General features: G+C 47.0%; 1 protein-coding gene across 1 annotated transcript in view; it reads right to left on the reverse strand.

Moving 5' to 3' along the window:
• The window catches only part of PHF12 (PHD finger protein 12), a 45,903-nt gene extending 33,066 nt beyond the window's left edge, over nucleotides 1-12,837 (reverse strand). The window contains exons 1-2 of the mRNA XM_054008276.1: nucleotides 12,387-12,837; nucleotides 11,985-12,166 (exon numbers count right to left, since the gene is read on the reverse strand). Coding sequence (XP_053864251.1) covers nucleotides 11,985-12,166; nucleotides 12,387-12,452 — 248 coding nt within the window. The 5' untranslated portion in view covers nucleotides 12,453-12,837. The remainder of the gene's footprint in view (nucleotides 1-11,984; nucleotides 12,167-12,386) is intronic.
• Nucleotides 12,838-16,426: the final 3,589 nt, after the last annotated feature.

Here is a 16,426-nt window from a genome sequence, read left to right on the forward strand (position 1 = left end):
AAGTGATGTTAAGTGCAGCCTACTCTGATAATACTAAACACTAGAGTGGTATATGATCTGAAATCCTTTGGGATGAATGTAGATGTAATATCATATACAATATTGCACATGCATTAAGGCGGCTAAATTGTGTGCAGATCAGGCCTACAGAATCATATGCAAACAAATGCACTGTTTCATAAGATTCTCAATGTTTGTGATGAACTTAAAACTCCATACAGCACGATGAGGTGCTCTTTCCCCTAAAGAGGGGAATAGCCAAGTCACTTTTAGACTTACTGAAAGGCAAGAAAAGACAATGCTCATCAATATTGCACAGACTGAAGAAAAAAAACCACACCACCTAAAAAATTGCCAGACAGGACAGTATCTAATCTACAAATTCACCACGACACAAACAATATTTCTTCACACAACGCAGTCAACCTGTAGAACTCATTGCCAGGAAATATTGTGAAGGCCAAAAATATAACTGGGTTCAAAAAAGAATTAGCCAAGTTAATGGAGTATAGGGGTTCATCAATGGCTATTAGCCAAGATGGTCAGGGATGCAACCCTATGCTGTGGGTGTCCCCTAAACCCCTGACTGCTAGAAGCTGAGACTGATGACAGGGGACAGATCACTCAAATTACCCTGTTCTGTTCGCTCCCTCAGAAGCATCTAGCACCGTCCACTGGTGGAAGCCAGGATACTGAGCTAGGTAGACCATTGGACTGTCCACTATCACCATTCCTATGAAATGTCTTTCTGGTTGATGGCTTATGCTGTGAGACATGAAACTATGTATATCTTAGCCAATGTAACTGTGGATACTCTGGTTACCCATATACATGTCAAAGACATTTGGGAAAACTACAAAGCACATGATCTCTTACTGAAGTGAGTTCCACAGGTTAATTGTGTATTATGTAAAAAAAAATTACCAGTTAAATTTGTTTGCTTCTAAGAATGTTCCCTTGTTCTTAATCAAGGAGAGAAAGTAAACAGCTGTGCCTGTTTAGCTCTCTCTAAACCACTTGTTGTTTTACGTAACTCAAGGTATGTTCCCTCGCCTCATCTCTAGAAGAGATTAATTTACATTTAAAATCATTTAGTCTAACTTTCAATCTCTCTGCACACAGAAGCCTTTCCATCTCTCTAATATTTTGTTGCAGGCCTCTATATCTGCTCAACATTTCTCAGATGGAATGATCAAGTGAATACATATTCAAGGTGAGAACATTTTAATTTGCTTGAGGATTTTTAGTCTTAGAAATACCAGGAATGTCAAGTCTGGAATTCTGTTTTGCTAGTTGTTTTGCTAACAAGACAGAAGTGTATACTGAATTTTAATAGAGAGCTTTTCCCCAAAGTATTTTAATTAATTAGATGTTTAAAACTTGTTTTCTTTTATTTAAACCTGAATAAAAGCATAATTCTCTCAGGCGTCACCACAACATGTCACAATCCATGTTAACATGGTTTTTGTAAAGGGAAATCATGCCTCACCAATCTACTAGAATTCTTTGAGGGGGTCAACAAGCATGTGGACAAGAGGGATTCAAGTGAATAGAGTGTACTTAGATTTTCAGAAAGCCTTTGACAAGGTCCCTCACCAAAGGCTCTTATCCCATGACAGCTTACTCTGCTTAAGAGGGAAGGTGCTCTCATGGATTGGTAACTGGTTAAAAAGATAGGAAACAAAGGGTAGGAATAAATGGTCAGCTTTCAGAATGGAGAGAGGTAAATAGTGGTGTCCCCCAGGGGTCTATACTGGAACCAGTCCTATTCAACATATTTATAAATTATCTGGAAAAAGGGGTAAACAGAGAAGTGGCAAAATTTGCAGATGATACAAAACTACTCAAGATAGTTAAGTACCAGGCAGACTGCAAAGAGCTACAAAAGGATCCCAGAAAACTGGGTGACTGGGCAACCAAATGGCAGATGAAATTCAATGTTGATAAATGCAAAGTAATGCACATTGGAAAACATCATCCCAACTATTCATATAAATTAGCTGTTACCACTCAAGAAAGATCTTGGAGTCATTGTAGATAGTTCTCTGAAAAACATCCACTCAATGTGCTGTGGCAGTCAAAAAGGCAAACAGAAGGTTGGGAATCATTAAGAAAGGGATAGATAAGACAGAAAATATCACATTGCCTCTATATAAATCCATGGTACACCCACATCTTGAATACTGCATGGTGGTATGGAACGACCACCATATGAGGAGAGATTAATAAGACGGACTTTTCAGCCTGGAAAAGAGACGACTAAGGGGGAGGGGATATGATAGAGGTCTATAAAGTCATGACTGGTATAGAGAAAGTAAATAAGGAAGTGTTATTTACTCCTTCTCATAACAAAAGAACTAGGGGACACCAAATGAAATTAACAGGCAGCAGGTTTAAAACAAACAAAAGGAAGTAGTTCTTCTCACAATGCAGAGTCAACCTGTGGAACTCTTTGCCAGGGGATGTTGTGAAAGTCAAGACTATTAAGAGGGTTCAAAAAGAACTAGTTAAATTCATGGAGGACAGGTCCATCAACGACTATTAGCCAGGATGGGCAGGGATGGTGTCCCTAGCCTCTGTTTGCCAGAAGCTGGGAATGGGCGATGGGGGATGGATCACTTGATGATTACCTGTTCTGTTCATTCCCTCTGGGGCACCTGGCATTGGCCACTGTTGGAAGACAGGATACTGAGCCAGATGGACCTTTGGTCTGACCCAGTATGGCCATTCCTTTGTTCTTTCAGAGTTTCAGCTGGCCCCAGAAATTTTCCAGGTAGAAGTACTAGTTTAAAAAAACCCAAGCAGATTAAAAAAAGCAAAACTGAAAATCCACCCAGCAGTTTTCAGATTTTTTTTTTTTTTTTTAAAGAACAAAAAGATAGAAACATAGGCACAACCTCCACCCCCTTCTTCACACCCTGCTCCTGTTACTATTCCTAGTGGAAGGAGATCCTAGGGGTAATTAACACAGTATCTCTTCCCCCCGCCCCCCCCAAAAAAAACAAAACAAAACAAAAACCAAACCACAGCAGAAAGTCATAGCCTGTAGAGGCACTTATTTTAAAATGATTAGGGCTACTTGCTCAGGGAAGGGTTTTTTGGCCTGTTGTGTCCTCAGGCCAGGGCTAAATTCAAACCCCACAGACAGCACTCTCTAGCTCATTCTAGTTTATTTCAAAAAGTGACTCATGCACAGCAGACATCAGTGGAAAAGGCTCAAGTCAGGTTCAGTCACTAGATTTCCTCCCAGCTTGCTGTTACAATATTTGCCTTTTATACTCTTGAGATGATACACTGAACACTTCTCAGGAAATGCAATTTGTAAAAAGTATGCTAAGGGTGGAAAAAACCCACAACTAGTTATACACAGAAAAGACACAAACCTGCATGGCTACAACTGCATTCAAGTGAGCTGACAAAATTATGATCCATGGTGACACGCAAGGTATTTTTCTCTCTAAGTGGGGTTTATTTCTACAGCCCCTTGGCATCACACAGCAGTCCACTAGGGAAGTTGGGCAAAAGCCATGGTGAGAACTACTGGTTGGGGAAGAACACAAGAAGCTCTTTGATAGGTTGACTGTGCCAAGTACTCCAGAATCATAGTTTAGTCACATACAGTTTAGCCAATAACTCACTGAGGCAAGACACTTGCTTACACTTTCTCATCCTGGGCCCTGATCAACACGTAAAACTTAAGATACGTGACTCAGGGCTGTGACAACTTCACTTCCCCGACATATTTAAGCCAGCCTAAGCCCTGGTGTCGACACTGCTATGCTGATGGAAGAATTCTTCCGTCAAACTAGTTACTGCCTCTCAAGGGGGTGGATTTACTACAGCAATGGAAAACTCCCTTCCGTAGCTGCAGTGTCTACACTACTGTGGCATAGCTGCAGCTGTGCCACTGTAGTGCTCGTAAGTGTAAACATAGGACGGATCGAGAATTTCACATCCCCAGAACAAAGCCACATTATATTCTGAATTACTTTAATGTTTTCACACACCTAAACTTGCTTCCTGGATGGTCTTTTAAACGGCTAGATCTTGCACGGATTTCTACTGTATTATTGTGTAAAGCCTCTGACTGCCAGATGCTGGGACTGGGCGACAGGGGATGGACCCTTTGATAATTGCCCTGTTCTGCTCATTTCTTTTGAAGCATCTGGCATTGGCCACTGTCGGAAGAAGGATCCTGGGCTAGATGCACCATTGGTCTGACCCAGTCTGGCTGTTCTTATGATCCCTTGCTACCACAAGGTTCCCCTCACATTCTAATGCACTGAGGACTCTGTTTCAAAAGGTACACTTTCCTTCCTACTCTGGAAATTACTGCCGACTTTCTTCACAGTAGGCTTCTGCTAGTCAATACTGACTTAAGGATTAAGGAACAGGTTTCCTAGAACACCAGAAAAGTCAAGAAAGCATCACATTCTGACTCAGTCTAGATACAAAGGAACTCCAAGATGTGTGTGTGCTTACGGGGTGTCTTGAAGCTCAGCAACACCAATGCTGCTGCCTTTATTACGTCAATACCTGTGCTGAATGTGTCTTATAACTGAAGGCTGGCAAAATGCTTTTCTTGTAATTTACACACATGCTTGGCACCCCACAAATGAGGTGTAGGGCGTGATAGGAACATAAGAACGGCCATACTGGGTCAGACCAATGGTCCATCTAGCCCAGTATCCTGTCTTCTGCCAGTGGCCAATGCTAGATGCTTCAGAGGGAATGAACAGAACAGGGCAATCAAATGATCCATCCTGTTGTTCAGTCCCAGCATCTGGCAGTCAGGGGCTTATGGACACCCACAGAAGCGTCCCTTCTGTGGGTGGTGTCCCTGACCATCTTGGCTAATAGCCATTGATGGACCTAGCCGCCATGAACTTATCAAATTCTTTTTTGAATCCAGTTATATCTTCTTGCGAAAGAGTACATCAAAAGTTTCAATGGAGTTTTAAGTTATATTTCACCAGCCTTGTATCAGGCAGAGTGACAACAGACAAGGATCTCAGAGGGCATAGTTCAAAAGGAGTTCTGCTCTAGTCACCACAACCAGTTTCCTAATTACAATTCACTTCTAGAGGCCTGAGGCACACACTGGTGTAACAGGCTCAGTCACATCCCTGCCAGATTCCCCAAACGGAGATGCTCCCCAGTACACACTGTAACAGAGTGATAGCACCATGAATATTTTGTTAAAAGTGCCTAGAACTAAAACTTCTGATTATCCCACCTCTAAAGAAAGCAAATGCTGTTTTCCCCATTTTCTCCCTCTCTAATCAGTACCAAACAGAGGAACACACACCTTTATTTTATAACTAAGGCCCTGTATAAAAGACAAGTTTTTATTTAAAAAAAAAAATCATGAGTGTAAATGGCAAAGTATTGGATTTCACATGGTTTGCATGCAATTAATTTTACAACTTAATTTAGTCAATTTATAGGCCAGCATGAATTTTACAAGTGCTAGGAAAATTCATTCTGTCCTTGAATTTTTTTTTTTTTTTTTTTTTTGGGGGGGGGGGGGGGGGGGATTAAAGACTTCATTGTAGACATTTTCCATTTTTAAAAACATTTAAAAGATCATAGTTTCGGGGCATTTTCATGATTTCTGTGGCCTCCATGAATTTGTATAGGGCCTTAACCAGTTGTCCTCCTCCTCCTTTTCGTGGGGGAGTGGGGGGGGAAGGGGAGGAAGAGAGTGGGATGTAAAACAAGCCATAGAAAAAATTGCAGGTGGTAACCGTTTATTCTTGATTTTTTTTCAGCAGTGTTGAGCCTAGGTATGTAGTCTAATTAAGGTCAAAGAACTTTTACAGGTAATATTTAAGATCTGCATCGCTGTCATTAGCCAATGAACAGTACCCATCAGAAATCAAATCCAATTCAAATCTCCTTGCTAAAGCAAGTGCCTCTAGGTACTAGAAACCCTTTGGGAGGACGTTTCCACATTCTGAAACGCTCCCATGAGCCACACCTACAGATGCGATAACACACTGGAAGACGGCAGCTAGGAAGTAAACCCATAATGGGTGACTACTGAGCAGAACAATGGATTCAAACTAAGTCACAGTTACTTAAAAAATACTTCACTAAACCAAATAGTTCAGCAAGATGCAGCATCTTTAAAACACAGATTTCACTGCTGCAGTAAAAACTGATGATCACAATTTTCAAAATGTTTAAGACTTACAGTTCAACATAAAAGCATATTTTCCCCTAGGCAGGGTAACAGGCCTTTTTAGTTTTTATCAGTGATTTTATCCTGTACCTTTCAAACAACTTTACTTGTAATTTCAATACCTTTTCTAATAAGTTTAGTCCATTTGATACAGAGGGGGGTGAAGGAATCATGTTTAAGTTCAGCTGTTATAGCACATCTTTTGATCACTGATGACTGGGAAACCCGATTACTGTGGTCCAATTCTGAGAGCAGCAGCAATCAATGGTTTAGTCATCAGGCACACTTCACTGTGTACATGTTAAATCAACCATAAGAAGATTTTACAAGAGCATGCACCCACATACTGAAGAGAATGATACCTTAAGAGTCCTGAACTAAACATTAAAAAAAATTCAGTTTATTAAGTTGTGACAAACCAAACTCCAGAAAATTCTAAGTTCTGCGCACATTATTATTACTCCAGTTGAACTTTTATGGCTTTGCATTTCAGAGCCTTAGTGTAAACTAAAAAAGCAAAACCAAAGTTGAACAAGAGAGCTTAACAGAGCTGCTAGGGCTGATCATGTTACTGTGTCTAAAGGCACATAAAGAATGACTTTTTTTAATTAAGTAGACCAGTGCAATTGCGTCTTTCATTAACTTTAATATCTCAAATTCCACATTGCTTCTGAAACCACCTAAATACCAAAGGCAATTAAAGCATACGAATTTGGCAAGCAGCAAATTCATTTAAAATATTTAGTTATTAACAAAGATAAAATAGCATGAGTTGTTTTCTTACATAACTTTAAAATATTATGGTCTCTTCTAACGGTTATGAGCTCAAAAAGAAGCTTAAATTAAGTCCATGTCTCTGTATTCCAGGCTTACTTCAAGGACCTTTTAAAGGATGGATTTTGCCAGTACATTGTTCACATAAAAGGAGGATCTAGTTTTGATAACATTTAAGTTTGAATGTTTACTAAGTTCATTTAAACCTACAAAGAGCTAATGTGCAAGTCTTTTTAAAGTTATTAGTAATATCAGTATGAAGTTACACTTCAACTCTACATGTAAATTAATGAATTTAAACTTTGTCCAATTCACTATTACCTAGCTGAGAGTTAGTTATCTTATGGCAAGATGTCCAGAGCACCTATTTTTATGGCCATTAAAAGACAAAATCACTGAAATTAAGGCAGCAGCTCAGAATCTAGATGCCTCAAAGATTTTTTTCAGTCAAAAAGAGAGAGAGAGAGAAGGGGAGGAATCGGACACAAAAGTGAAAAGTCAAAATTAACTCCTAAATTATTAACTAAATTGAATGCTAGCTTGCGATAGGCCAAGATAATTCTAAATCTGAATAAGGTACAGAAAGTTATTCATGTTGTAGCAGTTGAACATAAAGATTTCACATGTAGAATGGAAAACTGTCAACTGATGTGACTCAGAAACTAAAATATGCAAAACTAGGCTAGTTTAGCTTCATCTGCCTCTCTTAGCAAGCTCTGTTACTCCAATTCTTCAACAACAGCATGCCAGAGGACTGCCAAATCAGAAAGGGGAAACGGAGCCAAACACTCCAAATGTAAACATGGGGAGACAAGTGTTGCAAAAATGTTTGATGGAACTAGCAGACAGTGCTCAATGCAGTGCTCTTACCCTGTAACAGCCACAAAATTCATCTGGTTCAGAACAAGAGTCAACTATTAAGGGAAATCTTGGGAGGTGGCACAAGAGATTCACAATTTTGGTATGTCAGTGTTGTCATGTAAAAAGCCATATTCACTTCAAAAGGAAGTTGATTAATTTCAGACAATTTAAGTTGCTTCAGTATACTAACACCCTTGTACTCAGGAGCCAGACAAACAGGCAATTGTAAATGAGAATCTAACTGAATGTTATGGGTCTGTAATTTGAGAGCACCTTTCACACTAGGAAAAATTAATAGCACTGCTTTAAAAAGTCAGTTCACTTGCTTTGTTTTGTAACTTCTATTGCCATTTTTACTAGTTATCTATTTTAAACCTGCGCTTTTCCTCTCAATCACTTTCTGCTTAATCCCTCAGAAAAGCCATATGGAATTTTTGACATCACAATAATTTCCATGGACTGATCTCAAGCACAGGATCGCCATTTACTGAGGGATCAGGCAGGAGAGAAGAGACAGAAAAAAAACTACAATAGCTACACGTATCTCGAACAAGGGGGTAAGAGAAAAGTACAGAAAGTTACTAAACAAGAAAACTGCTTTTGGATAATTTTTAAATAGTTTATCCCAGCTCAAAAGCCCCCTTGGAATCGAATTATGAGATAAAATTCAAGTAAAGACTCTCCTGCATTACTTCTAGAACTGTACTATGAATGGAAGTTATTGAAATCACATTAGTGAGTGACAAATTAATATGCAAGCTTCATAACCAAAACCAGAGCTTTAAAAGCTAAAAACCAATAAAGCTTCTTTGGAAAAAGCGGATAAGTGGAAAAAGCATTCTATGCAAAATTTAAATCTGAAGTCAACATATTTGAATATAGCAGACGCAGCATCATAGGTAATCTAGCGAAAAGGGCACTACAAAATTTTCTATAACTATTACCCCATCTAAATTATTTGCAACAACGCTGATGAAATCTGATGTAAGCAAAGAAAATAAAATCTATTTGTTTTTTCCCCAAGCTATAATCTTTCTTGGACAAGATTACAAGAGTGGTCAAATTCATAATAGATGAATCAGAAATCTGTTCCATCCACATGAAGTCATTCTGGGGCTGACAACCCACTCGTAACTACAAAGAACTTGGTAAAACTGCTCTTTTTGGCAGGTAAATATACTGTAATTAGACCTGGAAATATTCAAAGCTATCATCTTTTTTCAGCTGGCTTCCAAATATGTGGAAATACCTTGACTTCTACAGTATGTTTAAGAACAAAACAAAGGACTTTCAGGAAAGAAGACCAGATCTCCCGTGAACACCCTGACACTAAACCAAACCAAAAATGGAACCACAATACCTGCCTGGATTATATTTCAAGACTTGCTTTCTGGAACATATCTTCAAAGTGCACACAATAGATTACAGAATGAATTTCAATAAACATGGGTAAGAACTCACCCACCAGACTAACATGGACTATGGAAGCAGAGAACCACACTTTGCATCATTTTGGGTTGTTTCCTTTTTAAGTTAAAACATGCAGATTGTTGCTTTAGAGATACACACGTATTTACCTAATCAAGGTACAATAATGTAGCAAGCAAGTTATAAGAACTGTATATGGGGGAGGCAGTGTCACCTAGTGGATAGCGCACTGGACTGGGATTAGGGTGACAGATTCAATTCTTGGCTATGCCACTTCCACGGCAGGCAAGTCACTTCCACGCCTTATCCTTTACAGAGGGTACCGACCTCCTTGGTGAAGTGCTTCAGGGTGTACTGTTGAAGCGCTCTAAATAAAAACTAGGTATTGTCGTATTGTTTTCCTCATTGTCACAAAGGAAACTTTTAGAACAGTGAAAACAATATTGAGGGAAATGCCTGGAAGATGCCTCAAACAGTTAGCAGAATTCACAAGTTGGCCATAGATTGGTATATTTAAGTTTATAGTCGATATTTAAATGTACTTAAAGCAAGCATTATTGAAACATTGCAGAATAACGGAAATGCATGTACTGCATTCATGCCCAATGGAATGGAAGTTTACTTTAAGCAAGATGTACGAGGTAAAGACAAAACCCAAGTGTTCCTTTGAGGCAACTTGTCTCATTTGCATGCGTTTACAAAATGGTATGCAAGGCTTTGGAAATGAGAACAGGAAAACAGAAAGCAGCCCATCCTTTACTTCTGCTGAAGAAAAAGCCTGTTAAAGCAAATTTAAGCCGAAAATTATTTGAATACAGTGGCTGCATAAATTGCAGGGTTAAGCTTACAAACCCCTTACCCTAGAGAGCAGTCTCATTGAAGTCAACATGACTTATATGCATAGCTAATATCTCCATGACTAGAAAATGGATATTGACTTAAGATCAAGAGACCAGGTTTTAAGTTAAGTGAGAAACTGTGTGTGCATCATTTCCCTCCCCAAAATTCTCAAGGTTTCTAGCAGCTATCCTGCTTCAACAAATGAGACTCAAAACTGTATGGAGGCTTAACATTTTAGGCACTTAATTCGACTTTACCAGGTTCAGCTTATATCAACAACATCCTAACGTACAACATTAACTTGTTTGCGTTGAATTACTCAGCCCTACATTATAAAACAATCCTGTCCTAAAAGGACAGCTATGTGAAGGAGAGCTTCCATGTAAGCATCCAAGTTTGTCTCTTTCACCAAGTGAAGTTGGCCCAATAAAAGATTACCTCCCCCACCTTGTCTAATTACTAAACAGATTAAACCAAAAAAAACAAAAACAAAAACAAAAAAACAATGTTCTCCAGCAGATTTTAAGTGCTCTATATAATAAAACTACCAGGGGAACTTCTTCCAGGTAGAAATGATGGTATCATGGATTATAAAAATGGAGCTTCCTGTCTTGGGTATACAGGTCTATAGAGTGGTAAGAGGGCACTCCCTACAGAATTCTGACCAGACGGTTAATTTCCCCAGTATCAGTAATCACTGTAATAAGCACCCTAAGACCTGCAATTAGCATATAAAAAAATACAACCATTCAGCTAAAGTCACAAGGAGACAACTGTAGCCGAGTCAAACAAATATCCGAGGCATGAAAGACAATAAGGAATGTGGTTAAAAACTCTCTCTCCAAGGAAGAATACCGATTTGCCACAACTTCATTGCTCTGACTTGCCCTGCTCCCTCCCCCATCCCATTATTCACTTTGGCTGTCTGAATTTCACATGAGCCTGAGTCAATTGCTGAACAGATATACGCAAATTCGCTTTCGATGCATTTGGGCTCCTCACACAGAAGCAAAAAATAACTTCTCAGGGCAGAAACCGAAGTTCAGACATCTCCTGACTTCGCTAGTTTGCTTTTTGTTACTAGCTTGGGAGGCTTCCAGGTAATGCACCGAAGGTCCAGTCAGTCCCCCCCTCACAGCAGCCACTATGCTCTAAAGCACACATTTCCAAACCACCACCGAGGATTAGCAACAAGAGCACAAAACTACAGGCAAGCTGTCCCTGAATTCGTATTGGTCACTCCTACAAGATGGAACAGGCAGGTCTAAAGGACAGGAGGAAGGAAAAGGGAATAAGGAGGGGTCAATTTTCAAGTTCAGAGTTCTGGATCAACGCTGGGAAGATACTTCTGTATTCAAAATACTACAGTAACGGTGCCAGGGTTTGGAAGTGCTATATGCAGCCAAAATGGCGCTGAGAATAAAAATATAATTTAAAGGAAGGTCGCCATATTGTAAACAGTGAGGCAGGGAGAGACACAGAGACAGCAACCTCCATTATTCCCAGCAGCTGCAGCAGCACCACCGAGGCGCTCAGCAACGTCAGGACAGTCCAAGAGAAGCAAAGGCGACTTCCCACCCATCGCAGCCCCCAAGGGACCCCCCGAGCCAGGCAGCCCCGAAGACGGAGCGGGAAGAAAAGAAACTTCAAGGCTGAACCCCCGGGCGCCTGCAATAAAGGCGATGCGAAGCGCAGGCGGCCAGCACAGCTCCTCCTCCAGCCTCTCCTCGGCCCCACACAAAAAGGAAAGAGGAGCCGCCTGCCCACCCGGAAAGGGGGCTGGGGGGCTTTTCACCTCGGCTGCCCCGGAGGAGCGGGCGCTGGCGGGAGCAGCCCTAGCGGGGTTTTGTTCGCGCACCCAATGCGCCGAGCTAAGGGGCAGGACCCCGGGCCTTACCAGCACTGGAGGTGGAAAGCGGCCGGGCAGTGATCGCAGCACAGCAGATCCCCTCCTTCCTTGCAGCTATCGCAGCTATCGTGGTTCGTGGCCCTGCCGCTGCGCCGGGCCTCCTTCTCGGGCCGCCGGCCCTTCTTCTCCCCGTCCTCGCTCTTCGGCGGGGCCAGCAGGGCTTGGATTTGCTGCACACACAAACAGAGGGGCGGTGAGGGGCTGGGCCGAGCCCTGCCGGCCCGGGGACGCGGCCCCCACCCCGCCCGAGCCCCCGCGGCTCCTCCCGGGGCCGGCTCCGTCCCTCCGCGCTTCCTTGGATGGGCCGCGGGGGCTCCCGTCAGCCCGGCCCCGAGGGGGGGCCCGGCCCCCAGCGGCCCCCGCCATTTCCCCGGCGCGGCGGCGGCTCACCTCCATCAGCCCCCCGGAGGTGTCCAGGTCGTACACGATCGTCTTGGTCTCCATCTTGCCCCACATTCATCCAGCCCGGGCGCGGCGGGGGGCCCGGCCCGGCCCGGGGGCCCCGGCCCCTCGGCGGGGGCAGCGGCGGCTCCTCGCGCGCTCTCCGGGGGCAGCGGGCGGGGGCCTCAGGCCAGTCCCGGCGGGGGGCGGCTCGGTGCGGGCGGGGGCGCTCGGCCTAGCCCACGGGCCGCTGCTGCTTCCCCGTCGTCCTCCTCCTGCCGGGCCCGGGGGAGGCTGCGGGGGGCCCCGCGCCCAGTGCCATGCCGGGGGAGGGACGGGCGGGGGTCGGGCTGGACCTGCGCAGGGGCTCCGGGCTCGGCTGGGCTCCGCTCCCTCCGCCTCAGACACACAGGAGGCGCCGCTAGCTGCTTAGGGCCCCGCCACCGCGCAGCCCGCGCAGGCGCAGCCCGCCCGGGCCCGGACACCCCCGCCGCGCAGGCGCAGCCCGCCCGGGCCAGGACACCGGCGCGCAGGCGCAGGCCGCCCGGGTCGGGCTCCGGAACCTCGCCACCCCACGCGCAGGCGCAGCCGAGCTTGGCCCCGGACACTACCACGCAGGCGCATCCCAGGTGGCATAAGCGCCCCCATCCGCCCAGGCGCGATGCAGTTAGGCGCCATTCCCGCGCAGGCGCACACCGGCCTCCCTCCGGCCCAGTCCCGGCGCAGACTCAATCTGACCGGCCCGGCCAGGAACCCCTCCCCGCCCCGCTCTATCCCCGCGCAAGCGCAGTTCAGACTGCCCATGCGTTCTACGCGCATGCGTAAGTCCTCCCTTGTGGGCAAGCTCGGCGCAGCTGCAGTGGGTCTGGCGTGCCGACAGGCGGCGCGCTCCGCAGGGGGTGGCATTGGGGTTGGGATGCTGTGCTCGGCGCTGTACAAAGAGGGGCCCAGCCAGCTCCCAAGGCGGAGCACAAAGCTGTGCTCCTGCTGTGTCATGGCCCTGGCATGTGCCCACCTTGCGCCCGGCCTCTCTCTCCTGGGGGTGCCCGGTCCCATCCTTTGCCCTGCGGGGCCCGTGCCTGCAAACCATGGCCTGGGCAGCTGGCAGCAGTGCCCTGGGGCCGGAGTGCCCTTGGCTTTGCCAGCCTGGTAACACTGGGGAGCATGGTGCAAATAGGGACCACTCCTGTCTGTATTCACTGCCCCTCGTGCTCGTCAAGCGCTGGCCTGGGGTATCCCAACATTGACTAGTATAGATGGGCTGTTGTCCGGGGGCGGGCGGTTCAAGGTGGAATAGAAACATGCCGGGGGAGGGTCTGAAACCGTCTTTTTATCCCAGAACCGTGCCAGTGTGGGCAGCAGGCTTGTGGCATGAGCACCCTTGCCCTGTGCCTGAGAGCCCGTCTGTAGCGGGGAGGGCAGGTGAGTTGCCGTGCCTGGTCAGTGCTTGGCCTCTTGGAGCCTGCCGTCAAGAGTGCTAATCGTGGGTTGGGAGGGGAGACTGAACGGGACTGAGACCCCCAGCCCACCCCATAATGACTGGCACAACGTCTAGTCACTCTGAACCGGGGCTGGATTTGGATGGCTGCACTAGCTCTGAAAGGCCCAGTCTTCGGCCCCATTCGGCCCTTCTGCAAGCTGCAGCTCTTAGGAGGCTGCTTGCCCTTCCCCGGGGACTGACACCAGCAGCAGCAGCCAGTACCCGAAGGGTTAGCCAGTAACAAGCTGCTTCTGGGAGCACGCCTCACCCCATGTGACCGTGGGAGCATAATGCCGTTTCTGGCAGGCCCACGTCCTGGCAGTGACATCATCCATGGCACCGCTACGTACCCCTGGGCTGGGCCAGCCACAGCCAGATGGGCTACAGCCCAGCCATTTGCCTTATTCCTTTTTAATGTGGGTTCAGACTTCCTCCTTCCCACCAACAGACAGCGTGTGGATAAAGCATGGCTGAGCTGTGTGGCCTGGGGTGAGTGTGTAATCCCTCTCCCTTGGCTTTGTGCTGGTTTCATTGTTCGCCTACCCGCAGCCACATGCGGTGAGCTCAGTGCGCCTGGATTGGAATGTCACCTCCAGGGGAGCTGCTGGGGAAAGGGGCCCCTGGCCTTGCTATCCTACTTTCCTCCACTGTCGGCTCTGATGACTTTCTGTGGCAGTCCTGGGCCAGCGAGGGAGCCCTCTGCCTGCTGCTCTGAGCCCTGCCTGGCTCCCAGTCCTTGCGTGCCTGCCGGAGGAAGTGGCTTCCGCTGACTAACAGTAGTAGCAGCAGTAGCTTCAGGTTGTGTTGCTTGCAGCCGCCACGCAGTTAGCTGCGCCCCACCCCACATGTTGGGGAATTGCTGCCTTTTCGGAGCCAGGTGCTGCTAGCAGCGTTTGTGCAACATGCTTGTGATTTCTGTGCTAAGCGCTATGGATGTCACTGCTCTGAAGGTTCCCCAGATTAAAATGCTTATGGGCCAAAAAGCCCTTGGAATGCTGTGCTTCGTGGCCTCCGAATTCCCTTCGCCTGAGTGCCGGGGCGTCAGCATTACGAGTCACCATCACACTCCAGTAGGCAGACTAGACAATGCAATATTGTCTCACGAGCCCATGTAACTTCCCAGCGTGCTGAGCCCCAGGGGCTGTAGGTATAAGCAGAAACTTGCTCCTTTCCACTGGCCTCCTTCTTCCTGCTGCGGCATGCAGGGCTGTCACCGCTGAGGCGGTCACTGCGGGGGCTTCCCCTGTGGTGGGTTCATCACCTTTCGGCCTATGCCAGAAGAAATGCAACCCGTGGGGCAGTCGTGAGCAGGAAGTGTGGCTGTGGGTGGCCCACAGCTAGGGTGACCAGACAGCAAGTGTGAAAAATCAGGACGGGGGTGGGGGGTAATAGGAGCCTATACAAGAAAAAGACCCAAAAATCAGGACTGTCCCTATAAAATCGGGCCATCTGGTCACTCTACTCACAGCCCAGCTGCGTGTCCATGCAGCAGGTTTCCTGTGTCTGGGCCTGCTGCGGGGCGTGATTTCCCCATCTCCCTGTGTGCTGTTGGCCTGGGCTGCACCAATACCGACCGACCGCATCCCACTCTGAGCCCCTGGTGGCTCCAGCTAGGGCTGGGGGTAGGGGTGAGAGGTGGGCAAGGGCTGCCCTTCCCCAGAGTCTGTGCTTAACATTGGGCCAGTGAAGGCTCCACCCCTCCCCAGGTTATTGTTCGAACTCAAACAGCCTGGCCGCCCGCTGCTGTCAGGGCCGGCTTTAGGCCAATTCCACCAATTCCCCCAAATCGGGCCCCGCGCCTAAGAGGGCCCCGCGCCGAGTGGCAGGGCCGCCCAGAGTGGGGGGCAAGTGGCAGAGAATCCCTTCCCTGGCTAGAGGCACCTTTTTAATTTTTACTCACCCAGCGGTGCTCCAGGACTTTGGCGGCACTTTGGTGGCATGTCCTTCAGTGCCGCCAAAGACCCGGAGCGAGTGAAGGACCCGCCACCAAAGTCTAGGAGCGCCGCCCGGTGAGTACAAGCCCCACGTGGGTTTTTTTTACGGGGTTTTTTTTTTTAGTCATCCCTGTGGGGGCCCTGTCAAAACTGTTCGAATCGGGCCCCACACTTCCTAAAGCCGGCCCTGGCTGCTGTGATGGTGCCAGGGAGGATCCAGGAATGCTCACACCTGCTTTTCTTCCTGAGCTTGCAGTTTCAGTTCCCCAGGCATGAGAAATCAAATGAAGCAGCTCCCCCACCTCAGGCAAAGCTCTGGGGACCGAGAGGACGACCCGAGGGTCTGGGCTTTTGATGCTCCCCAACAACCCGCTGGCAGGCACCAGTGAGGCAATTCAGCGACCTGTGCGTGGAGGCCACGGGGAGTCAATGCCCTTGGGCCGCTCGGCTCTCTCTGACACTGATGGGCACCAGGGGGAGTGGCACCCTTGCCAAGGCCAGGCAGGGTAGGCGCTCCGTGAGCAGCCGCTCAAGCAGCAAGACTGCCCAGGAGCCAGGGTGGACCCTGGAGAAATCTCGGGCCAGTCCTGTGGGAGACTGGGCTAAGTGCAGGGGGGTGGAGGACGAAGGTGGGG

This window comes from Malaclemys terrapin, chromosome 18 (assembly GCF_027887155.1).
Source record: "Malaclemys terrapin pileata isolate rMalTer1 chromosome 18, rMalTer1.hap1, whole genome shotgun sequence".
In the NCBI taxonomy this organism is placed as follows: Eukaryota; Metazoa; Chordata; order Testudines; family Emydidae; genus Malaclemys; species Malaclemys terrapin.